This window comes from Notolepis coatsorum (assembly GCF_963971535.1).
Source record: "Notolepis coatsorum genome assembly, chromosome: 1".
NCBI lineage: Eukaryota > Metazoa > Chordata > Actinopteri > Aulopiformes > Paralepididae > Notolepis > Notolepis coatsorum.
This window is the reverse complement of record NC_140165.1, coordinates 277,449,876-277,477,148: the sequence shown is the minus strand read 5'-3', so window position 1 is coordinate 277,477,148 and position 27,273 is coordinate 277,449,876. Positions and strand designations below refer to the sequence as shown.

The 27,273-nt window shown below is 43.7% G+C and overlaps 1 protein-coding gene across 2 annotated transcripts; it reads right to left on the bottom strand.

Moving 5' to 3' along the window:
- Positions 1 to 2,382: 2,382 nt before the first annotated feature.
- On the bottom strand, positions 2,383 to 27,273 carry LOC311240668 (protein FAM98A). 2 transcript variants are annotated; one of them, XM_084329240.1, is made up of 8 exons: positions 27,127 to 27,273; positions 23,633 to 23,739; positions 17,620 to 17,766; positions 16,412 to 16,662; positions 15,402 to 15,482; positions 7,190 to 7,306; positions 4,897 to 5,043; positions 2,383 to 3,357 (listed from the first exon to the last, which is right to left on the bottom strand). In XM_084329240.1, exons 1-8 carry the CDS (start codon positions 27,168 to 27,170, stop codon positions 3,154 to 3,156), a joined length of 1,098 nt encoding a protein of 365 aa, XP_084185366.1. In that variant the 5' UTR covers positions 27,171 to 27,273; the 3' UTR covers positions 2,383 to 3,153. The 2 variants fall into 2 exon arrangements, with proteins under 2 accessions (XP_084185366.1, XP_084185367.1); XM_084329241.1 differs by having other exon boundaries at positions 17,620 to 17,739.

The window sequence follows — 27,273 nt, the reverse complement described above, 5'->3', positions numbered from 1 at the left end:
CAAATCCATAGTCGGGGACAGCCCTACTAGCCACTCAGCATTTTCACCAGCCAAAAATCACACATACACACTATCCAAATATCCAGCTTGTTTTTAGTGTAAGATTTGGCTACTTGAGACGGAGAGAGACTCTCATTACACGCGCCGCAAGTAAGCGCACACTGCATTCCGAGAAAGACTCATTATGCGCACTGCGTTCTGAGAGAGAGAGAGAGAGAGAGAGAGAAAGAAACTCTTCACTACGACTCTAAACCGGTGACGCTGCACGGTCTACCCGCCAAAGTGGCGGGTAGGAGTGACACGCCACTGCCAAATTCTACCCACATTTGGAGGGTGTTAATGTCAAGCCCTGCATGTATGTAGTACTAAGCATGTATAAACTAAGAGGTTTTGACCTTGACGTTTCATCTCTGAAATCGACCTCCTTCATCAGAATCACCACAGGTGTGATTGTGATGCGTGCCGACAGCTTGGTCATAATAGCAACAGTTAATAGTATGTTAAAGTGTGGATTTCTGGAAGGGGACAATATTGACTCCGACCTCCCTAATGAAAGTAAGAATACTTTTATTGGAGCATAGCCACAGACAGCTATGCCACTGAGTACTTTCTTCAAACAGGCCTGTATCTGCATTAGCTGAGCACTTTAAAGTAAATAACCAATGCATTTGGATTGATTTGTGTGCAGGACAATCCTCACAAGTCTATCACAGTCTCCCAAATACAGTCCAGATTATAAGGGACGCTGCACATAATGTCACACACATCCAAAGACTAACAGTTTTGCACACATTCATTTAGTTTGACAATTATTGAGAGTAAATTAGTTTGAATATGACCACCAGTCATGTCATTGGAGACACTGAATCCTTGTGTTGTGTTAATTACAGCTCAATGAAACAATAAGGTAGCAGCAGTCCCTATAAGACAAGGTATTGCTATTTTTTTATCTAAATCATTTCATGGTGCTGTAATTAAGACAATGCAAGGACTCAGTGACCCGGATGACATCACTGGTGGCCATATTCAAACTAATTTACTCTCTCCATCTGTCAAACTAAAGGAATGTGTGCAGAGTTTTTGGATGTGTGTGAGATTATGCAAAAAATAAATCAGCATTGGCCTATTTGACTCAAATAAGGGTCACACTTGAGTAACAGACCCGACGGTCAACAGGTTTGATGCAGGGTTTTTTTGTACAGTGTGCTCATGAATACATAGTAATGTGGAGGGCTCCATCTAGTGGACATTTAGCTGCACAGATGGCTGTAACATAGAAGTCACATAACTTTATAGAAGTCAGTTCACTCCACCGCATACTGATAACTGGGACTAACAAAACAAACATGACCCGAGACCCCCATCTCTTTGAATTAGGAGTTATCCGTGTCGTACATATCACTGTTTTTTTTTTTTTTTTTTTACTTTCTTTTTTAGCGTTCATCGCTTTTCTGGTCAAGCATGACCGACAGAAACAGGTTGAAATGGGATGTAGAGCAGGGGAAGACATTCTGAGAAATGACGGCGCGTCCGGGAATCGAACTCGTGTCCCCCAGATCCGTGACGAGCACGGTTTTCCCCGACGCAGAAATAGCGCCGAGATATGCGGTGAGCTACGGGAGCTCCCCCACTGTTTTTCTTTCATATATGAAGTCACTTATAATTGGCTGACAACACAGAATTGAGGTAATTTGGTCAAAAAGGACAATTGTGCGACAGTCAGAAAGATGTTTTTCCCCCTTCTATGTCCAGCTTCTAGACCAGCTTCTATGCATGTGCCCATCCAGCCAGTGGTTTCCACCATAAAGTCCTTAGTTCCCAAGGCAACCACTCGCTGTACAATTCCCAGCCTTGTGGCAGGAGGTTGTAATTCATTTAAATCATCTTTGAAACTCACATTTCACCTCAAAATGCCGTAAATTATAATGTTACTCAATATAAAGGTGGTAATTACCCAGCAATGGCCTTAAAGATAAACAGATACCAATGTTTATTTTACCTCTCTACCAGAGAAGACCAACCCACTGTATCATACAGGGTGCAGTGATGAGTCACATCCATCACCAGTAATAAATCTGAGCGCAGAATGATAGATTAACCGAGGTGCTTGTAGACTCACTTCAATCACTCTAGCCCGCCTCATATTTGATACATTGCATGCATTCCATATAATACAGTACCAGCAATAGATTATAGAATAAAGGTGTTAGGGCAACGTTTCCAAAGTATATGACAAGAACTGACTGACTGATGTGAATTCCTCCAAGGAATGCTATCAATATATTGGCCATTCTAATGCTAGAATCATTTGAGACTACATAGCATTTCACATATACCTACCCACAGTCATAATATTAGATTATAAAAGATTTCTTCCAAAAATAAAAGAAAAAATTCTTTATTTTTCCCAAGGTTTATCTCATGTTCTCATGTCAACAGATGTCAAATGTGCCACTGATTGCCCAATCCACTTATACAATGTGTACACTCAAATCATAAACATATGTATCCATTGTGTTTGTATTCATTTTCTCAAACACTGAGCAAAATAAGGAATCAAAGAGGAATACTACTTAATTTAAGCATTTACATGTTATTTCTAGGTCTAGGACAATCCAAAGAAATATGTGTTATATTTGTTGAGTCTACATGGTTATCATGCAATCTGGCCCTCAAGAAGGTTCATGTAGACTGGACCACTAGATTATGTATATGCTTAATGAAGGCCATGTAGACTGGACTACTAAATGAGTTACGTGCTTAATCCATGTACTTGTGTGTGGTTGAGTCTACACACAGACCTCATTTCAAATTATCAAAAATCTTACCAGGTGCATCTTTAAAATAATTCTTCCCCAAAGCCAGAATCCATACAACTAAGACTCAAACCCATAATGTCATGAAGGATTTTTTCAAATCTGAATTAGCTCCATAGACCATGAATGGGAGAATTATTTTGTGAATTTGTATTTTCCAGTTCAGCTTTATACTGCTTATAAAGTCAGGCATGAACAAAAAAACGCTCTCACTGTCCCCTTGATTGACTGGACTCCCCTGGAACACAGAAATAAAGAACATTTTGAATTTCTTCTTTAACAGAACTATCAGTTAATTTCCAGTCATGTAATGAAGTCGGGCAGAGAAGACACAATATTACTCATCCTTCTCTCTCTTGTTTTTGTCGGAAAATTTCTGTCGTTGCTGATTATGCCGTCCGCCACCTCCTCGACCTCCTCGACCTCCTCGACCTCCTCGGCCTCCGCGGCCTCCTTTCTCACTGCGGGCCTCCCAGCAGGGCATGGGGGCCTCGATCTCCCCCGGACGCCCCCCTCTGTCTGGTACGCTGCCCATCAGCACCTAAAGAGAAACAAGAAGTGAGTTATCATACCGGCTTTAATTGTACAACTGGTAGCTAATATATCCCGGTTAAAGCACCACTCGGCTGTTTAGGAAAAAACGCCAACTCAATGCCATTTGAGAAGAGCTGCACAGTGGACAGCCAGGAATACCAATAACAGCAGTCGGGCTAATGGCAAAAAAACGCAATAACTGCAGCAAGAGTATTTCATGCAAACAAGGAAGCACCTCCAATGTGACAAAGCATCGTTTTCAACGTGTCTCCCGCAGTTTGCAACGTCACAACAATGTTAATGTTACACTTGGGTTATAATATCTCTTGTGCTGCACAAGCACTAACTAGCGTGGACGTAGAGATGTATTTTATTAATATTTATTATTATATTGTAAAAGATGTATGCATTGAAATGTCTAAGTCTCGACGACATTGAAAATGAGGGTGACCTCAATTGTCCTTTCGGGAATAAATAAAGGTTTGAATTTAATTTAATTGAATATAGTACTTTTCAGTCCAGAGTGCCCCACAGCAATTAGTATAAAATTAACATAGGTATAAAATCAGCATACAGTAGGGCGGCTGGGTGGCGCAGCGGAGATTGCGCTCGTCACCAATGCGAGAGACTCCGGGTGTCAGCATGGCCTCCGGCTTGGGCCAGCCGTCATACTAACTCGTTTGGCTGAGTTAGCGGGAGGGAAGTCGATGGGGTGGTAATCTGGCGTTGTGGACAGCGATTCCTACAGGTCAGGTCAGGGCGCCTGCACAGCAAAAGACAGGAAGTGGTGAAGGCAGTGTGACCTCCCACGCGTTACACTTCACCAATGAGAGTCTGCGCTGTCAGGTGAAAAGAGAGCCGCTGGTTGTCTCCGCATGTGTCGGAGGAAGCATGTGGTAGACCTCAGGGCTCCCTTGACCGACCAGTAGGGGGCACATGCGCACACGACCAGGTAGGGGAGGGGGAATTGGCATAACGACTAAATTGAGATGGGAGGAAAAGCACAGAAAATCAGGCGGAGAAAAAGAGGATTAATAAAATAAAATCAGCATACAGTTGACAGAATAAAAACAATGCATGAATTGCAGACATAAGAATAGGTGTAAAAGACAATCAAAGTAGTGCAACGTAAACATACAGACTTAAGAACAGGCATAAAATAAGTACAATAAATACAATGTTGCTCGAAGGCATGTGAACCCCCCGGAACAGCCAGTCCCCCAAACATCCCACACATCAAGTCCCCCCCCCCCCCCCCCCGATAAAGCATGCCATGACCGAGGGAAAACAAAAACAGCCTGCGTGCCACTCACACTGCCATGCACAGCGACAGGAATGCCACACCATATCCCCCGGTCCCGGTGAACTCGCCACCACGAGGAAACCAGCGAAACCCACGCCCCAACCCCCAAACTCTGAATGTATATAACTGTGAATGTGTGCAACTGTGAATGTGTATAACTGTGAATGTGTGCAATTAATATTTGTCAATAAACGGTTGTTCATGAATTCATGAACATAGTTTGACATTATGTATTGCCTATACCTTGTAGACTGCAGTGCTTGGTCCAGCCTTAACTGGCAGAATGCAAGACTGGTCCTCTCTTGCAGCCAGCAGGAGCGACAAGGAGACTCGGGAGGAGAGGGACAAGGAGGCGAGAGGAGGCACAGAGGCAAGCAAGTCACTGTGCGCCTGTGAAGGACATGACATTGAAAACACCTAGATTATTTATATAATACTACATTATATTCATATACAGATCTATATATTATATAGGGCAGTGGTTCTCAAACTGTGGTACTTAAAAAATATATATATATATTATAATATATATATATATATATATATTATAATAATGTGTGCAGTCAGGCCACTGAACTTAGAAGCAGGCCAGTGTTTCTAGTTGCGGCGGCGCGATAGTTAGATAACCTAAGTGGGGAGATCACTGTGACAGAGAGTAATGCAGTCTAAACAGTCATAAATCTTTTATTCAACTTCAGCCCTGATCATAACCATTTTTATTTTTAGATTTTTTTGTAATGTCAGATAAAAGAAATTAAATAGTCCCACTTTCTGAAGAGTTGTTGTTAAATCTGACATTACAAAAAACAAAAAATCCATCAAAATCTGTGTTGTTGCTAATCATTGACACACGCCTAGCCTGTAATAATCCCCCCAGAAAAATATACTTTGCATTTGATATATTGAAAATATTTTACTTTTTGTGTGTTTTTTTAACAATAATTTGTGATGCCATCACACAAACTGGCATTTAAAGGGTACAATTTCAAAGATTCCTGCACCAGAATGCAGGAAATTAAGTAACAAAATAATTCCTGGTGGGGGACCCCCACTTAGAAAGTGGCCTGACTGGGGCTATATTTCACACTATATTTCCCAGCCTGAATTATTTCCCCAGTCCGGCCCTGCTTATAAGAGTTGTCAATGGACAACAACATGCTGTGAGTGTGTGTGTGTGTGTCACATTTTAGAGGGCCGCACCAGATCAGTTTGGCAATATATATATAATCACATTTTCTCCATTAGAGAGATCTAATATGTGTTAAGAATTTAGCAAATACAATTAGATTTCTAGCATGCACGTTTCTTGGTATCAAACTTTAGTATTGGGGAAATTCTCAGATACCCTATTTTAGTCTGGTATTGGTATCGGACCAATATCCAATACCAGTATTGGCCTCATTGTAACCTTAATATCATACAGACCTGATGGTGTCTAGCGTCAAAACCTCTTATGACCACCTGCTATAGAAAGTCTCGTTGAGACTAGTGATGCACCGATGTGAAAATTGTGGCCGATACCGATAACCGATATTAATATTGCTGTTCTGGCCGATACCGATATTTACCGATGTCGATATCTCTGTATAGAAAACACTTTTTTATGATAATCAAATAAAGAGCTATTTTCCAAAACGCATATTTTTTTTACTTTTGTAACTTATTTTCAGAAATGACTGATATTTTGAAACTATTTAAGGCCAAAACATGTAAAAAGAAAAAAAAAGATTAAAAAAAAAAAAAAAAAAAAAAAAAAAAAAAAAGTTTTTTTTTTTTTTTTTTTTTTTATATCGGATATCGGCCCCATCTTGATATCGGACCGATACCGATGTGTAAAAAAACGGCCATATCGGCCGATATTATATCGGCGGCCGATATATCGTGCATCACTAGTTGAGACCTTAATATCATATAGACCCGACAGTGGCCTCAAGCCTTATAACCACCTGCTACGGAAGCAAGGTCTCATTGAGACCTCCAACAATCCATGCTGCCAGCAGCCATTATTTTCCTGCCTTGTTTAACAACCAGGAAAACGCCCAAGAGAAAGTTGTATTTATTGTAGTTGAAATCTTGTAATCCATGCACAAAAACAATGATTCTTTTCAGCAAATATCTTATGACAGGATCAGACACAATATCTTTGTCCTTCACAATGGTCACAATGTCAGATTAAGTTATCACAGCATCATAAATCTTGGCCAGGATTGGTCAAGGTTTGGTTTGGACTTCTCATTTTTGTCTAAAGTCAAAGAACATGTTTCAGGAATTGTCACACAGAAGAAGAAAAAGCAAGGAATTCTAACATGCTAGACTTTTCGCCAGGGTGTCACAGGGCATCCCATACACCACATACACTACAAGGGGTTAAGACATGCATTCGCAAGATCTGTCTGCATTTGTGTCCTCTGATCCTGGCATTAGTTACAACAAAATGGTGAACATGAAGAGGCTTTCGGAACATGTTTATAGTTGCGAGTCGCGACTTGCAGCCCATTAGTGGTCAGGAAATTGCTAAAAATAAATAAATACCTACCTTTTCTTTCTCTCCCCATGCGAAGGACTGAAGTGTGACTTGAAAGCGTTTGATCATCATTTGTCGTCGACAGTCATAGTCCTTTAATAAAGCTTGGTTTATCTTCTCAATTTGCCTCTGAGGAACAGATGAGAAACAGATGAAAGATAAACATGTTGGGGTGTACGGGACATGGAACTACAGGAAGTAGCCTACCCCTTCCTAGTCTGGGAAAGTTATCCAGGAACATATTACTACTTGCAAAACTAGTTTAAAATTGTAATGAACACAATCCTTTGAAATACATAATCTGAAAAAAGTCGAAGGAACAATTTATTGTAATTTACAGATCGAAGTGTGAATAGTGTTATCAGTATCGGCTACTATTTCAAGGTGTTAGTCTATAACCTTGCAAACTAAATGACCTTTTCCTGACACCTTCTATTAGTCCAACACATACTATAGTGTATAATAATAATAATAATAATAATAATAATAATAATAATTGTTACAAAGGGTCAGATTAAACCGAATATATGTATTTATTGATTGATATATATTGCATAATATTTGTATATCGTTTGATATCCCTTGTGTATTCTTTGTACATATACACGGAATATCCCTTTAACCTACTACAGACCATAATATTTCGTTCTCTTATTGGATGGCGTGCCACCAGCGCCAGTGTCTTACCCCCAGAGTCGAGTTCAAAGCTACCGTCAAGGCTTGTCTCAACATGCCCGGTTCTGCCCAGGACTACGAGACAGGAATAAGGCTGGTACTAGTTTGTTCCCCCAACATATAAATATGGCGCAGGTGAATACAGAAGTAGTTCAGTCCGCAGTCCGTTCAGTTCAGTCTTAGTAACAAGTGAAGCCTCACCCACTATGCAACGTGCGGTGAAGTAGGGCTCGTATTGCCCCAAGATAGAGTCTTGTTTATCCTAATACGTTTGTTCAACGTATCGTTCGCTCCTTACTAGTAAAAGCCTTCATCACGAGTCAAAGACCAAGTGAAGTGAGCAATTGTGTGTCTAAATAGAGCACTTATAGCCGCGTGCGAATAGGATAGTGGAGTATCAGAGCTTGGTTGAGTAACGTCAAGTTCAACTTGGTTGGTGTGGAGTACCGCGCACCGGAGGATCTGCACCGGTGAATGCGGAGCCCCTTTCCGACTGGAGTATTATTATTATTGCTTTGTACCAGGCTGGTGGAGAGGATAAGGGTCGTCTACACCCACTGCTGTGGGACCTGCCCGTGAGGACATCATTCGAGCCCGTCTCTATTGGAGAGGCTGACCGGCTTCCACCTGTGCTGCACGCATACTGGGATTACAGTCGCTGCCTTTCGTCTGCCGAGCAGGGAGTAATATACCGCCTGCAGGAGCCTATTGAGTCCCCGTGGCACCAGACTTTGCATTAGAGCATTGCCTCCCCCTGCTGGCTTACAACCGGTGGAACCCCTCTACCAGTATCCCCTGCTACCTTACCAGAGTACAATAGATATAATTCCTAATATTCAGGTTGTATTCTTATTTCATGCGTAACCAGAGAATGGACATTCATTATTGATTTGCCTACGCACATTCCTTTGCCTTACAAGTGTATTCGATCAAAGTATATTATGTATTCTTGCTGCTAATAAATACTTAAAGACAACTTTGTGTAGAACCGATTCATTGTGGGGAAGTGTTCTCATCATATACTAGTGTACGGTATGGCCAGTATAATGTACATAAGACGGTAGTGGTTTAATGATACCATACTTGATTAATACAGTCAGGGAATTGTACCCCTCAGTTACAATTGGTCCTTCGAGCCGGAGAAGAATTAGCGTAATATTAATATAATATTAATATTGACATGGCCGATGATGAACACTCCACAAACGGTTCTCCTAAGCTAGATCGCCCAGAGCGCAGACGGCAGCCACCTCTTCACCTAGAGGACTACGTTGTCAGTCCAATACCTAGCTTTAAAAGGAAGTTAAATACGGATAGTAAAATTATGTCCAACCCTACCGACCAGGCTACCCCGCCAGTAGAGACCCTAGTGGGTTCTAACGTAACTGACCAAGCTCACGGGGGGGACCAGGAGGGACATGACATGACTTTACCCCCAGACAACGCCAACGGGACAGTCCCCGGAGAGCTCCAGGATAAAGAAAGCCCTCCCGGGACGGAACCCAACCCACCACAAGAAGAGACGCGCACCCAGGAGATGGATCTCCTCGGTACGCGACAGGAGAACGGATCTCCAACGAGTACTGCCGGGAGCCGATCGCCTCGACCGGCGTCTTCCCCCAGCGAGGCGGACAAGATGCTGGCACAGGCACTCATCGCCACCCTGGCAGCCTCTACCGAACGCGATCGACTTCAGGGTGAACGCGATCGACTCCAAGCGCAACAGACGAGCGAGCGCGAACAAGCTGCAGACGAACGAGAGCGCCTTCACGCGCAACTCCAAGCGCAAGCCCTCCGTGAACGCGAACATTCTGCAACCGAGCGAGAGCGCTTCCAGGCGCAACAAAGGAGTGAAGACGACCGCATAAGACTGGAGACCAGACGCCTTCAGACGGAAGAGAACATTGAGAGAAGCCGCGCCGATGCACAGTGCGCCGCCGCCAATGCACAGCGCGACGCCGCCCATGCCAGCGCCAATGCGCAGCGCGACGCCGCCAATGCCCAGCGCGAAGCAGTGCGCGAAGCCGCCCATGCCCAGCGCGAGGCAGAGCGCGACCGGCTGCAGGCGCAGCTGATGGACAAATTGATCACCATGGCGACACCCCCTCTCTCCGCACGGAGCTCCCGGAGATCGTCACGACAAGGGTCTAGGACACATTCCCCTACCCGACCAAGCGACCCGGGACCCCGCCAACAGGAGGATCCTGTCCACGTCTCCGAACCCCCTCCCCGGCCGGTCCATACGAGACCCAGCAACCGGGAAGAACCGGACCACGCCGAGAGACTGAACAGAAGACTCCAGGTCCTAGCAGAGGAAGAGGAGGAGGAAGAGGAGGAATGTCAAGCCGACCAGCAGCAACGTACTCTGGACCAGGAGGCCCAGTACAGCCCCGACCAGCAGCAACGTACTCTGGACCAGAAAGCCCAGTACAGCCCAGAAGTCAGCCCCGAGGCCCTGCGCTACAAACCCCCGACTCAACTCACGGGTGAGTTTGACGCACCGCCAGCCCCGAGGAACAGCACCTGGGTACCCGGCCCTTGGTACCCACCAAGTACCAGCCCAAGACAACACGTAAGAGGAGACTCGCCTAGGAGGCCTCTCCCCCAACGCTCACCGATGTGCCAGTCATCCATGGCATCGTACCTTGGCACACCGACGTTCCCGGACTTCACACACGAGAACAGAGCACAGTACACAGAGCTACGAATGTGCCTAGAGACTATGCTGTCCGACGTACCAGATGAACCGTACAAGTATGCTATCCTACTCAAGCACCTGAAGGTGCCCAGAGCGCACAATATAGCGCTGGCATATTCCAGCTCTACTACCCCATACATCGCGGCTCTAGTAGCCCTCGACCAACGTTATGGACGCATATGGGACTATGTGATACAGGAGATAAGAGACATTGACCGTCTCCCCCCAGCCAGAGACAACAGAGCATTAGATGACCTCGCTATCAAGGTACAGTCCCTGGTAGGGATGCTGGGGTCCCAAAAGGAAAAAGGGATCTATGAACTGTACGCTAACTCTAATGTAGAGAGGATACTAGAGAAGCTCCCTCCCGCCCGACAAGAGCGCTTTCGGCGGCAGAGAGACCACCGCGACCCCAACGGTCCAGAGGCATCCCTCCTAGACCTATCTGAATTCCTCGCCAGGGAGGTCAGTAGCCTACGACTCGACACGTTCGTATGGAGTGGACCAAGCCCAAGACTCGGACCTCGGGGATCAACAGATAACCGCCGGTTGGTGACCGTTATGCACCAAGCCGAATCAGTACCGCAGCACAAGAACCACCACACCCCCTCGACGAAAGAGGACCAGTGGAAGATTGAGTGCCAGTACTGTGAGGGAGAACATCGGCTGTACCAATGCGACACCTTCGGGAAGCTGACCACGGACGAGGTGAGTCAGTGGATCAAGGACCACCGCCGCTGCTTCCGCTGCGCGCGCAGCCACCTAGCAGCTGAGTGCCGCTTGAAGAAGAAGTGCAGCAGGTGCGGTGGCACCCACTTGGAGGTCCTGCATGACATCAACAGGCGTCACGGTAATGTACCATGCCGAGGCGGTGGCACCAGCACCAAAGTTCCACCAGACCGCTCCCTGGTGTCCCGACTGCTACAGCAGACACTGGGAGTCACGGTGCGACTCGCACCATATAGATTCTGTGTCACCACAGACAGGTGACAACCCCCCCGAGACAGGAGTGCTCCACATAGACCCCAAGCAGAGCGGGACCCCCCGAGTGCTCCTCAAAGTGGTCAGAGTGCTCCTGAGCTACGAGGACAAGGTCCTGGACACTTACGCCGTCCTGGACGATGGGTCTGAAAAGACTCTCCTCCTCGCTTCCGCAGCAGCCCAGTTGGGCCTGCGGGGTGTCAAAGATACCATGACCATACGCACCATCAGAAGGGACCAGAAGACCATAAAAGGTGAAAGGGTCTCCTTCAAGATAGCAGCGGTGGACCAGCCCGAGAAGCAGTATAGTATAACCAACGTCTTCACCAGCCACGACATAGGCCTGTCACAGTACACCTACCCCATCCCACAGTTGATGGCTAAATATGTGCACCTACGTCAACTACCTATACCGCTTATCGACGGCGCCACACCGACCCTGCTCATCGGCTCCGACCACGCGGACCTCATTCTCCCAATTGAGGTGGCCCACATCGGACCCAAAGGATGCCCAGTCGCGGTTCGGACCCGACTGGGATGGACGCTCCAGGGCCCCCTCTACGGACTTGACAGTCAACCCACGTCTACACGCTGCCTACACACAAAGGCGAGCGACACCGGCCACTCCCTCGTACAGCAGAGGCTATTGACATTAAGCGAGAGGCCCGTGAGAGAACCGTGGGCACCAGAGGGAGTTCGGAACTACACCCCCCTCAGCTGCGCTTCAGACGTAGCTGACCTCGAACCCAGCACCCCAAGCTAGGGCTGGGCGATATGGCCTAAATATGATATCACGATATTTTCTGACCTTTCGGCGATACACGATACGCATCACGATGTTTTTCTTTTTTTCCCCCAAACAATTCATTATGAGGCTTACCAAGACAGTATTTGAGTTTGCAAGCTAATATTAAAGACAAAATAAAATACCCATGCATTTAGCATTTTTATATTATATATTAGATTTAGATTATTGGATTATTAGATTATATATTGCATATATTTAGCAATGAGATATTATATGATTTAGATACGAAATATGATGAATTGAAAATGGGGGACCCTGATGTAAACAAGACGAAAGTCTTTCTCTGGTCTGCATCCTCCAGTCCACTGTTGACTGTTGTTGTATTGAGCTGTACTGTATTGTACCTATGCTGCAATCTGTTAATAACGTTTATATTCATTCAGTCGGCAAACAGAATCAGTTTGATTGACAGTCGCGTCTGCCAATTACGTCACATCGCTTGCACCCGCCCTGCTGTTCTTAGCACCAATCGGCAAGCGCGTATTAATTTTTTACTTCCGCTATTGGAGAGCTCAATGAAAACAACAATGGCAGCGGTAGCTCGCCGCGCCAACTTTTACCTTTTAGCTCTGCAGAATGACTAAACGACTGGAGGCATAATGATTTTACTGTAACGGATGTTATAATAAAAGCATTTCCATACACCTGTCTGATTGAAAACGTTATTAACAGACCGCAGAATGGGCACAACGGAGTCAGCACGGGCTGAGATATGAACGGCTAATGCTTGCTATATCTAGGTCGACCTCGGTCGTTGCTATGTAAATACGCTGATGTTATTGAAAGTGTAACTATATAACGTCAATGCCACAAAACGAATGCCTTTGTTATCATAAGTAGTAACTTTTGATGCAGTAGTGTGTGTGGGGCGGCGCTGTTCAAAAGTGTCAACGTGTGGACCAGATTGACGCAACACAAGCCTCTTGGGCAAAACATCACGATATCCACGATACGTTTAAAAAGTGTATCGTTAATGAACTGTACCCGATATTTATATAATATCGTCATATCGCCCAGCCCTACCCCAAGCGACTCCTTGACGGGGCGGCCGGGACCGGCCCCTCCTCAGACGGGGTACAGAGCAAACAAGAGAAACAGAAGGAGGAGGAGGAGGCACAGCCAAGCACAGATCAAAGCAGTCTCAGGCCCGCTTCCTCCTAAGCCCCCCTTCATCCCGTCCAGTCGTCATGACCATAGACCAGTCACTACCCCGAGCTGGCCGGCCGCGTAAGCAAAGTGACCACTGGTGCCGACGGAAAGGTCAGAGTGGTAGAATTGCTCGTCCAAGGGCGGACATACAACCGACCCGTGGCGAGGCTGATAGTCGCCAAGGCTCCCCGACTCGCTAAATGACGACCATGACCACTGACTTTGTGAACTGCCTACCCTCACAACGGACATTGAGTAGTGGACAGTGCGGTTAATCTGTCTCTGCTTAGCTAATTAGGTGGGACTAATTAGGAGGCGGCTGTTACAAAGGGTCAGATTAAACCGAATATATGTATTTATTGATTGATATATATTGCATAATATTTGTATATCGTTTGATATCCCTTGTGTATTCTTTGTACATATACACGGAATATCCCTTTAACCTACTACAGACCATAATATTTCGTTCTCTTATTGGATGGCGTGCCACCAGCGCCAGTGTCTTACCCCCAGAGTCGAGTTCAAAGCTACCGTCAAGGCTTGTCTCAACATGCCCGGTTCTGCCCAGGACTACGAGACAGGAATAAGGCTGGTACTAGTTTGTTCCCCCAACATATAAATATGGCGCAGGTGAATACAGAAGTAGTTCAGTCCGCAGTCCGTTCAGTTCAGTCTTAGTAACAAGTGAAGCCTCACCCACTATGCAACGTGCGGTGAAGTAGGGCTCGTATTGCCCCAAGATAGAGTCTTGTTTATCCTAATACGTTTGTTCAACGTATCGTTCGCTCCTTACTAGTAAAAGCCTTCATCACGAGTCAAAGACCAAGTGAAGTGAGCAATTGTGTGTCTAAATAGAGCACTTATAGCCGCGTGCGAATAGGATAGTGGAGTATCAGAGCTTGGTTGAGTAACGTCAAGTTCAACTTGGTTGGTGTGGAGTACCGCGCACCGGAGGATCTGCACCGGTGAATGCGGAGCCCCTTTCCGGCTGGAGTATTATTATTATTGCTTTGTACCAGGCTGGTGGAGAGGATAAGGGTCGTCTACACCCACTGCTGTGGGACCTGCCCGTGAGGACATCATTCGAGCCCGTCTCTATTGGAGAGGCTGACCGGCTTCCACCTGTGCTGCACGCATACTGGGATTACAGTCGCTGCCTTTCGTCTGCCGAGCAGGGAGTAATATACCGCCTGCAGGAGCCTATTGAGTCCCCGTGGCACCAGACTTTGCATTAGAGCATTGCCTCCCCCTGCTGGCTTACAACCGGTGGAACCCCTCTACCAGTATCCCCTGCTACCTTACCAGAGTACAATAGATATAATTCCTAATATTCAGGTTGTATTCTTATTTCATGCGTAACCAGAGAATGGACATTCATTATTGATTTGCCTACGCACATTCCTTTGCCTTACAAGTGTATTCGATCAAAGTATATTATGTATTCTTGCTGCTAATAAATACTTAAAGACAACTTTGTGTAGAACCGATTCATTGTGGGGAAGTGTTCTCATCATATACTAGTGTACGGTATGGCCAGTATAATGTACATAAGACGGTAGTGGTTTAATGATACCATACTTGATTAATACAGTCAGGGAATTGTACCCCTCAGTTACAATAATACACTTAATTTGTATGGCACCTTTTGTATGGTACCATTCATACAAATGGACATGGGCAAATCATTTGCATAGCATTTGCATAATTATGTAAAAATAAGCTGAGAATTGACATTGAAACCTCCCAGAAAATGTCATTAAAATCTATGAAAAAGATATATTTATGTGTTAAAATGTCCAACCCCTAGAGGGGTTCCTGCACAGGTCCCACCCACACCGTCACCTCCAGGGTCTGAGGCCCCACTTGTATCCAATGTAATGCAATACTCCCCAGCACTGCTGCCCACGTACCCACTGCTGTGAGTTGAGAGTGGTGTTGAGAAGAGGTTCCACCATGTCCCCACATGGCAAGAGAGCGAGTCTCAACTCCACCTGAATAAAAAGGATATGCAGTCATAAGAGTTTCTCAATTTCTCAAGGCTGCACAGATTCTTAGCTGACTAACAATTGTAGGGTTTTCATCAACTAATGGAATAATCCACTGAATCGACATATCTGTACTATGTGACGTCTAGTCTGTCCGAAAAGCAAAGGAGACACTCCCTAGTCTAAGTTAGTAACGTTGACCTACTGTAGTTATGTAGCAGTTAAGTAGTATATACTATATACTGTAGTGGCCAAGCTGAACTGAGAGCAATCAAGTTTAATGTTGGGTTTTTAATCCTCATTTTGAGGTATGCCGTTTGAAGAGAGAAAAGTGTTGGTTTGTTGTTTTTTTTGCCTTGCACTAACGTGGATTATGCTCCTTCAAAGTGCTGGGATGGCTAATGGGTTCTGCAAAACCTACAGAAACGATTTCCCAGCCTTGTGTCTGCAAATACTGAGCGAGTTAAACAATTATTCCCCCATCTGTAAGCTTTGTGATAGGACTTACTCGGGTTGTGTGTATTTTCTGGTTTGGTGTAAGCTGCTCTATGCTGTGTGTGTGCGTGTGTGTGTGTGTGTGTGTGTGTGTGTGTGTGTGTGTGTGTGTGTGTGTGTGTGTGTGTGTGTACAGATTGTTCCGCCAACATTCGTTTAATTATCAATTCATCATTAAATATTTTTGGGGGTGGAAAGCAATACTTTTATTCCGCACATTTCTAAAAGCGCTGTGGATGTACTACTATTATTATTATTATTATTATTATTATTATTATTATTATTATTATTATTATTATTATTATTATTATTATTATTATTATCTTCTTATTCTTTTATGATTACTCTTCATTTAATTTAATTTTTTTTATCTATAACACCTTTAACCCTAAAACACTTTTGAAGTGGAGAAGATTATAAGTGTCCTTCATATGTCCCACCTCATTGAACATATGTGTGAACTGAGAAGAGGGATCCATGTGAAGAGCTTCCAGTAATAAGGTTAGTTCCTCCTGTGTCTCCGCCCTCTTGGAGCTGTCGGCCACCTCGTCGTCTCTAAACTCTGTGTCCTCCATGTTGTGGTCCTCCACACGCTGTTCTCTATCAGACTCCCCTCCTGCCGTCTCCTCCTCGGGATGCAGTTCCTTGTACCGGAGTACGTGCGCCGCTTGTAACTCAGACACGAGGAACTCTGAGAAAGATAATAAAACATTATTGTCATCATCCCTGTGGCTGCGCTGTCAACAGCATTAACATGGTAATGTCCGGAAGAGAATAAACTAAGGTAAATAAGAACATAAAAAAATTAAAGAAAATACGCCCCCGGCCGCAAATAATGGAATGGATGAACAGAGACTGGAAGTAGCGTAAACACAAAGGTTTGGGGATCCTTTACATAATGTTGTCAGACACATAATAATGACAATGTGAGCCTGTCAGTGGCAAAGAAAAGGTATTTTAGTGGATGTAATTTGACATGCATGATTGCACATGCATGTATGACACATGACATGTGATTACATTGCAGCAGATCTCTCCCTCAATACTGGACCAATTTGGATAGCTATTTTTTAAGGTTACAAATGTGAATAATTCTTATTTTGTTATTCTTTTTCTTTGGCTTAATTTGATAAGAATATAGGACAGGCATATATAAACATTATCCTTCAGCCTGTACCTTTTCAGCCACTGCCAATGTAAATGTATTGTGTGTGATGACTGAATACTACTACTACTACTACTACAACAACTACAACTTGGCCAAGGGAGATATTAGGCTTACTATGCTTTAGACAGGGCTACTCTGCTACACTCATCCCCCTTTGAGCTCCCACCAAGGGGGGGTGAATGGAAGCAGATATGGACCACTAGCCTAGCTGTTGGCCAAAAACACCTCCGAGTTGTAAAATGAGGCTGGTAGTCTGTTTCTGCTTCCATTCATGTATGCTAAGCTAGGCTAGCTTGCAGCTGTTTCGCTTTCTACTGAACGCACAGAGAGGAAATTGGTGTCCATCTTCTTGCCTGACTCTAGAGAAGACGGTAAGCTCATTACCCTAAAATGTCGGTGTGTTCCTTTAACGCATGACTATAACAGGAGATGTAACCTGCCTTTCCCACCTGCCTCCTCTGATTGATTTTTATTCCTTACCCGTGATTGTGTACAGCAGAGCAGGCTCCAGCAGGTCTGAGGTCAGTAGACAGAGAGGACATACCAAGTCAGCAAGTAAGTCTCTCAGCTCTCCCACCAGCACCACCTCAGCCTTCATGTCTGAAAGAAACAAGAGAACCTCAGAAACTGAGATGAACATTTTATTTTATTTTAAATAGGGACACTACATATTAATAAAAATGTTCATGTAAATATGCCAGATTATAGCCAGAGGCTCAAATCAATCTGTAGTCCCTTTGCAAGTTGGTGTTAACAGAGCAGATAATTACAAATGTACATAACATAACACAACAGTACATGTACAAGTTACTAAATTACATACACTTCACAACCATGAAAAATAGACAATAGATTAAACAGACAATGATAACACAATATGTGTGATGTGGCAACAAACTGGGAAATAGGAAGACTATAAGTTTAAAGTGCTTTAGGTAACAAGTGTTAAAGTGACTGGTGCTTGTGCAGAGTGCTAATGTGCCAATTGTATTGCATTTTAATTGTAAAGTGCTGTAATAGATTGCACTTAACACTTTCACTGCCACTCACGCGATATCTCGGGTTTCCGATAGTTATGTTGAAAGCCACTCACGAGATTTCTCTGAATTTTTTTTAGCGATCTGAAATCATATTGCATCACGCGAGCCTACCCTAGTATACCCGAGCGCCGCCGGCGATCAGATGTGGAAAAAAGCGCCCCCTATCGTCTCCCAGATGACATAAGGGATTTTGGAATGGACTCAATGAAAATGGATGGGGGAAAAAATCCTGTACTCCACATTTTCCAGTCCACTGATGCAGCCGGGGTTATCACAGTTCATTCTGGAGCCTCTGAGACCCGCGGAATCATGTACTGCACTGTACACACGTTGGATCCATACACTTATCGATTTTTTCGAATGGTGATCAGGAATTGGAATATACCAGTTGGATACCATCTGATGTCAGGTAAGGAATCTATGTTATCAGTGTTAGGATAATCAGACTAATTTTGATGAAGATATAAGCTGTTTTGTGAAATGGGCTCTTTCGGTTTCACTGTAAAAGTCCAAGAGGAAATGAACACGGCGATTATCCGTGCGCGGCTCGAATGTGCTTGCGTGCACGTATAATATTGATCGTCTAGCGTTTATTTGAAAACGATTCATAAATAGGCCGACAAATATCAACGTTCTGGAATATTCCAGTAAAAGACGATTATCATAGAATGGTCTAGAATGAACTGTTTTTTACCTCAAAACGGGTGCTTTTCAAAATGCTCTCAAACGGAAATGAAGCGATAAAAAACCAATCTGCCTTGACAGCACTGACTGGAAAAGGATTCTTTGATAAGCGACGGGCAGATTAGACACATAGCCATAATTTAAAACATAGATTAGGCGATATTAAGCGCAACATTGGCGCCGATGGAGGCATTGAAGCGCTAACTCTGGCGCCACCTCGTGGCACTCAAAGTGTTAATAGTAAATTGCACAAAAACACCCAGCATTTCCAAGGGCCAACTTTTATTTTTCATCGTCTGTTTTACTTGAAGGGATACTTCACCAAAAAACACTGATTTATTTTGCACATATCCCAATGCTCTAAATTGTTTTGCAGACATTCATTTAGTTTGACAGTTATTGAGAGTTAATGAGTCTGAATATCTCCTATGATGTCATCAGAGGACACTAAATCCTTGTGTTGTGTTAATTATAGTGCAATGAAATTATGTAGATGGGAATAATACCAATCCCTATTGCATTATCTCTTTTGCATCTACATAATTTCATTGAGCCTTGGGATCAGGGTTTCCGTTAGAATTTTTTTTTGCAGGTCTGAGTGTCCGGTAGATTTCAATCTACCGGACAAATGGGATAAATTCCGGTCAGAGTTTATTGAGCTTAAAAACAATTGATAGGCCTATATAAAGAATGACGTCATCAAGGCATTTATAATATTTTAACTTAAAACTAGGCTACTTTTGCGTATATAGTCATTAATATATTCCAAATAAAATAAGTCCCTCGAGACTTCGTGCTGCTGCCGACTTGAGGTGTCGGTGGGCAGTCTGCCCGACATTAATAAACAGCAGTCTGTTATAATCAAATTTCTATGAGCTAACGAATTCCGTTATATTGGACATTTGTATTAATTATATCAAGCGAAGAACTGAGAAATTTGGCAGAGAGAGACGGCAACATTATCGTGGGTTTGCGTGATGACTCCACCTCCCAACGACTTGGTGCTGGTCATAATGTCCTGTGAAAATAATTCCCTCCAAGCACAATTTGATTATTTGAATTGTATTAAAATAGGCTCAAATTAAATAGCCCTATGCGATGAACGAAACAATCATTACATTTGTTTCATCGTTGCTTCACCAAGCAGCCGGTCTAATAATGACATCGCTGTTGTCAGCGCGAGCTGGCTGCTGCTAGATTTACGTGAAGCATGGAGCTGCAGACCCACAGAGCAGCGGTGTTTTTAGGTCCGGTCTGGGGACCACTCAGCAGCGCCCCCCACCCAACAGCTGAATTGCCAATGGCTGAATTGGAGTACTGCACCTTGCCGGCAAAGCTGGCGGGTTCTGTTGGTCTGCAGATGGATGCTTCTCTCAAATCTAGCAGCAGCCAGCTCGCGCTGACAACAGCGATGTCATTATTAGACCGGCTGCTTGGTGAAGCAACGATGAAACAAGTGTAATGATTGTTTCGTTCATCGCACAGGCTATTTAATTTTAGCCTATTTTAATACAATTCAAATAATCTAATTGTGCTTAGAGGGAATTATTTTCACCGGACATTATGACCGGAGAGATTAAATATGTCGGACTTCAACAGATTTTGCCGGTCAAGTACCGGTAATTACCGGCTAACGGAAACGCTGCTTGGGATGCGAGAGATTATGTGCAAAATTTTTATTTTTTTTTTAAGTTGGTGAAGTGCCCCTTTAAGTAAAACAGAGTGATTTACAATGTGCCAAGAGAGTTCCAAAAATCTTCTTGTCCATCTACAAATCAAACTCTTCAAGACTGTTAAATTAATATATACCTCACATTAGGGATGGGTACCGAATTGGGTACTTTTGAGGTACCGAACCGAAACACGTCGTCGGTACTACCGAGTATCGAATCAAGTGAGATACCGATTTTTTTTTTTTTTTTTTTTTTTTTAATACTTTTTTTCTTTTCATGTCAACGTTCACACGCACAATATATGCTTACCTAGGATTTGACTTGATTCAACAACAAAGCAGTCGGAGCAATGACAAGCCGAAAACTGTCGAAATTGTAGTTATTTGAAGTTTGGTTTTTTTTTTACGACTGAGGTAGGTCAATAAGATTTATTGAGACTAAAGTACCGAAAAAAGGTACCGTTGGGTACCGGTATCGATTCACAGGTACCGGTACCGGTATCGGTTCAAATGTGAAAGGTACCCATCCCTACCTCACATGAGGAACACGCTATGTGAGGGGGGGTGTCTCGCAGATAATACAATAGTATAATTATATAATTTTTTTTTCTTCTGTAGGTAACGTTACATTTGGTTGACAATTTACTGACTGACTTTCAAGACACTCCATATTAACATAGCTATCTAACCAGCAGTGTAAACCGGACCCAGCCCAAACCATCACCGTGACGTCACCATCCAGCTCAATCTAAAATGGCGGCCCCCATGGCAAAAACGGGGAAATTACATTTGAGTTTTCAGACAAATAAGCAGGATTTCACATTTGATTATAGGACCATGTCTTACTCAAGGTACACAACAAACAAACTAGGCTCATATTGTTTAACCCTTCATCTCCCCTTTAACACTTTCAGTGCCCATCACGTCATATCACGTTTTATCAGCCCAATGCCTGAATGCCCACGACGTTTATTAGCGTTTAATTTTTTTATTAGCGATCTGAATTCATATTTCATCAACGAGTCTCCCGTTGGTATGCAGCCCCTGCAGGAGCTCAGATGTGGAAAAAAAACGCCCCCTATCATCTCCCAGATGGCAATGCACCCTTTTGGAATGGACTCAATGAAAATGGATGAGAAAAGAAAAATCCAGAATCCACATTTTACTTCTCAGGCATGTAACCCGAGCCGATCGGATTCATTGTGGACACTCAGAACAGCGTGGAATACATATGTACAGTATGTAGCGTTGGATCAATAAAAGCGATCGATATTTGGAATGGCGATCAGGAATTGGAATAATCTTTTTGGATAACATCTGATCTCAGGTAAGGAATCTATTTTACCAGTCTTAGGATAATCAGACCTGTTTTCACGGAGATATAAGCTTTTCCCCTATGTGTGTGTGTGGCTGTGTGCACGATCGCTGATGAGGCCCCAGCGTGCATACGTACACATATACTATCGATAATCTAGCGTTTATTTGAAAACGATTCATAAATAGGTCGAAAAACGACAATGTTGTTGTGTATTCTAGAACATTCCAGTAAACGTCTTTTATCATGGAATCTTTTTATTTTCCTTGAAAACGAGGGCTTTTCAAAATGCTATAAAACGAAAATGAACCGATAAAAAAACAATCCGCTTCGACAATGTTGACTGGAAAACGAGTCATTGATAAGCGACGGGCAGATTAGACACACAGATTAGGCGTTAACACCGGCGCCCCCCAAGGAACTGTGCTGTCACCCTTCCTCTTCACCCTCTATACCTCAGACTTCTGCCGCAACTCAAGCGGGTGCAACCTGCAGAAGTTCTCAGACGACTCCTCCATCGTAAGCTACATCACCAACGATGATGAGGAGGAGTACAGAGCCCTGGTGGAGAGCTTTGTGGGGTGGAGCGACAGCAACCACCTCCAACTCAACACCAGTAAGATCAAGGAGCTGGTGGTGGACTTCCGGAGGGGCAAGAAGAGGCCCCCCCCGATTCCCATCACCATCCGAGGGGTGGAGGTGGAGGAGGTGGAGGTGGTGGACTCATATAAGTTCCTTGGGGTACACCTGAACAATAAACTGGACTGGTCGGATAACACAGAGGCCCTCTACAGGAAGGGACAGAGCAGGCTGTTCTTCCTGAGGAGAGTCAGGTCCGTCAACGTGTGCAATAGACTGCTGCAGTCATTTTACCAGTCTGTAGTGGCCAGCGTCCTCTTCTATGCTGTGGCATGCTGGGGAGGCTACATCAACTCAAGGGACACCAACAAGCTCAACAAGCTGGTGAGGAAGGCTAGCTCCGTGGTGGGAGTCGAGCTACCTAGACTAGAGGTGATGGCAGAGAGGGGGATGAGAAGGAAGCTGGCTGCCATCATGGAGAACCCCTACCACCCCCTCTACGACGAGCTAGTCAAGATAAGAAGCTCGTTCAGCCACAGACCCCCCCCCCCCCGACACTCAACTAACCGCCTCGGACAGTCCTTCATACCAGCGGCCATCAGGCTCCACAACAGTGGGCAGCAATTAGCAGCCTCCAGGCTCCACAACAGGGGGCAGCGACTGCTGCCAGACATTGACCTAGGACTAATAGGAACCCAAGGAGGACAATAACACTACCTTAGGCATACTGCACCTTATGTGGATACTGTGATACTGTGAATAATGTATATTTCAGTGGATACTGTGATACTGTGAATAATGTATATTTCAGTAGATAGTAAATTATAACACTACCTTATGCATACTGCACCTTATGTGACACTGTGAATATATTTTTCAGTTAGTTAGATAGTAAATTATATTGACCTATTTGTTTACACTGCTTGTGTTGTTTTTACTACTCTACCCCCCCCCCCCCCCCCTTCCCCCATGCTGCTATGATGCCTGAATTTCCCCAAGGGGATCAATAAAGGAATATCTTATCTTATCTTTTAACATTGAAGTGGATGGTGGGCATTCAAGCACTAAATCGTGCGCCCCCTGCTGGCACTGAAAGTGTTAAGAATTCAACTTCCATATTTGAGAGTCATCTATGGAGTTCTAGAATCAATGAATTCACTATATGGGCAAATCTCAAATATAGTCTTAATTTAGTTGCCATACCTTTCAACTCTGGACAGATGGCTCTCAGCTCTTTCACCAACCAGGTGACCAGGGGACAAGGAAGCTCATCACATCTACATTCTCTGACACACACACGGTCTGGGTACCTGGAGAACAAGCACGAGAGTTAACATTTATGAGAAATGTTATCTCAAGCCTTCAAAGTAACATTTTCATCTAAATAAATGTGAATTTTTCCACTCTCTATCGGCAATTGCTATAAGACAATAGTGATTCTACCTATAACCAGTTCATGAATGTTTTTACATTTGCTGTTCTTGGCTGTTCTAAGGGGGCTTTCTCATTAGGAGCGGGTGCTCCACTCCGTCCTCGCTCAGTCCTTGGGTGCGAACTTCCCCCCTCCCTCTCCCCCCTCTAGTTCTCATCAGGGACGATCACACCCTATTTTGGTGCAATCGTGCTCTGATTCGACCCCGAATGGCTAGTGTGAAAGCCCCCTAAACACTGGTGTCTGGTAGGACATTCTCTGGAAAATCTTCCGGTACACAGGAACTGATACCTTTTTTACATCACCAGTTAGCAACAGCAGTTTGTTTGGAATGAATAGAAGACTAACTCAGTAGGGCTGACCTTCGAGTTTTTTTTTTGGAATTCGAAGCTTCGGGGCCGAGATTAGATTTTAATTCGAAGCTTCTAAATTTAAAAAAAAAATATTAATTTTTTTTTCTCAAATTCTTATTTATTTTATTTTTATTTATTTTTTATGTTGTGGGACTTGTACAGCACTTTGTTCAACGTTGTCAGTGCTGTAAAGTTTAAACCTTTTTAAATCTTAGACAAACTAAACACTGTGCTTTCATGAAATATTGTAAGCCGTCATTTGAGGCTTTATAAAAGCAGCACAATGAACACAAATCTGTCAGTGCCGAGTCCGACCTCATCTTAAATAACAAACAGCATTGCTTGTTGTAGTTAACAAAGAGAGGCAGAGTTGATTTTGCAAAAAAAAATTATATATATATTTTTTTATAATAATCTATTTTTATTTTCATATTCGAATCCCATGCCCATCGAACGAAGCTTCGAAGCTTCAAAGTATTTAAGACAGCCCTACTGGTTTGAAAGCTAAAGTAAACCGGCTTCTCTGCTGGCTGTGGCTCCAGGGGAGTTGAACAGTTCTGGCTCTGCTAGTTTCTTTTCTATATTTTGGCGCTTTTTTGGTGGACAAACCACCGTGACTCGTGTCTAGCTCTGCTAGCACACATAGCCTACTGTGTACAAACGGTTTCAAACTGTATTTTAAATTAGAAAGCAAACAAAATAAATGGACAAGAGAAAAATGTATCTCAATTTTGTCAGTATTGTCATTTGGACAAGCAAAGCCATTACTTTAAGTTGCAAGCAAGAAAGACAAGTCTGTCCACTGTCTCTGGTTTTAAAACTGCCCTGTTGCAGGTCCAAAAAAAATGTGATTAATTTTTTTCCGATATCGATTATTAAAATAGATTGCAATAATTATCGTTATATCGCCCAGCCCTAGGTTGCACATGATTTGTGGAACTCCCTCTGGTGTTGTGGGCGTGGTATTCACTGACCTTTGGGAAGTATTTCGACATGTACATGGGTACCCGAGTGGTGTAGTGTATCTTGTAGACGAGGCCCATTGCAAGTTGCTGTACTCTGTCGTCTACTCTAAGCCATTCTAGGTAGTCAAATTGCTTCCATTCATGTGTGCTAAACTAGTCTAGCTTGCAGCCAGATAGCTTTCTACTGAACGCACAGAAAGAAAATTGGTATCTATCTTCTTGTCTGACTCTGGAGAAAATGGTAAGCACATTTATCATAATGTTGGCATGTTCCTTTAAGCCACACTAGAGCAGCTTTTCAAATAAATTATATTTTACTATTTTAAAATTCAGGAATGGAAATGTATCTCAGATGTTGAGTTCTATGATTAACCCTTTGAGATGCAAGTCCTCTTAACACCCTCTGATGTTGTGGTTGTGGGCTTCACTGACCTTTAGGAAGTATTTCGACAGGTACATGGGTAGTGGTGTAGTAGTGTATCTTGTAGACCAGGCCCATTGCAAGTTGCTGTACACTGTCGTCTACTCTAATCCATTCTAGATTGTCAAAATGGGCAGGGGTAAGGTGTGTTTTTAGGAGTAAGGCCAAGCAGTAGTCTGACCAGTTTGTTTTGTGATGTTTGGAGCCTTGTTTTTAGGGCCTTTGAGGTGCTTTGGTATCATTTGAATGAGTGCTCCGGTCTTCAAGGTATTATTATTTACCAGAGAGGAGATCCTGTACAAATATCTTGTTCGTTGGTTGACTTTTTTTATTACATTGGTTGCCACTTGCCATGTTGTCAAAGATTTGCCTCTAGGATGGAACCCAGGTAGGTAATTTCATCTTTCCTTAAAATATTGTCACCCACTGTAACAGAGAAGCCGTTGGCCTTGCTGAGTTTGTTATTTGATCCAAAGAGAATGGACTCTGTTTTACCCAGGTGTAATGATAGTTTTTTATCAGCGAGCCAGGTGCAGAATCGACCGAGTTCAGAGCTGAGGGCTTTTTCAACCTGCATCCTGCAACTTGTCCCTGTCAGAGACCAGCAGGGCTGAGTCGTCAGCGAACAGGAACAATTTGCAGTAAAATCAGGAACAGTAAAGGTCCTAATATTTGGTTGCCTTTAATATTCACGCGTACCGTTCACCTCTCTCAAGGGACACCTACGGGAGACTGCAATTCAACACTGGCCCCTGTAAATATCCTAACCCAACCCCCTCCAATGTACAGTAATTTACCTAGTATGGTTGTCAATAGTCCAATGTACAATTTTGTTTGTTTGTACAGTGTGTCCCCCCCCCCCCCTCAATGTACAGTTTTGCTTGTATATACAGTGTGCCCCCCCCCCAACCACCTCCAATGTAGATTACCCAGTATGGTTGTCAATATCCCAGTGTACCCAACCCCCCCCCACCCAACCTCCTCCAATGTACAGTTTCTACGTCAAATGTATATACTCCCTTTTCCTGACTCCTTCTGTATCACAAACAGTACTGTATTTGCAAATCTGGTATGTCATAAATGTATAGATGTAGCAGTACTGACTATCTGTATGTCATGTATGTCATATATGTCCTGATGAATTGAAAATGGGGGACCCTGATGTAAACAAGACGAAAGTCTTTCTCTGGTCTGCATCCCCTTAACAATTGTGTGTATTGAGCTGTACTGTATTGTACCCATTCTGCAATCTGTTAATAAAGTTTTCAATCAATCAATCAAACCTCCACCATCTGTTCTCTCCCCTCCAGGTAGGATTGCATCCAGCTCACTCAGTGGTCATTCTGATGTTTTTTTTCCACAAACTGAAACTATTACTCATAATTCAACTTGAAATTCGTCTATGTTCAATCATAATTACCGGTGTAATCATATTTGAAGTTGTTCAAACTTGAGCAAAAGCCATATTCGTTTTGTCAGGTTTATTTATGGCTGTTTGCTAGCAATGCGAAGTAAAATGTACCTACCCTAGAGTCTTTATCGCGGAAATGGTTCCTGTGCTCCTCTCCATTGCAGCTGCGACGGTAAAAGCACTGTCACTGTGGTTATATTCAACGTAAAATAACAACGTTTCATGTAACCTGTGTCTTCCGCCTGCAGAGCAGCATGTTGTT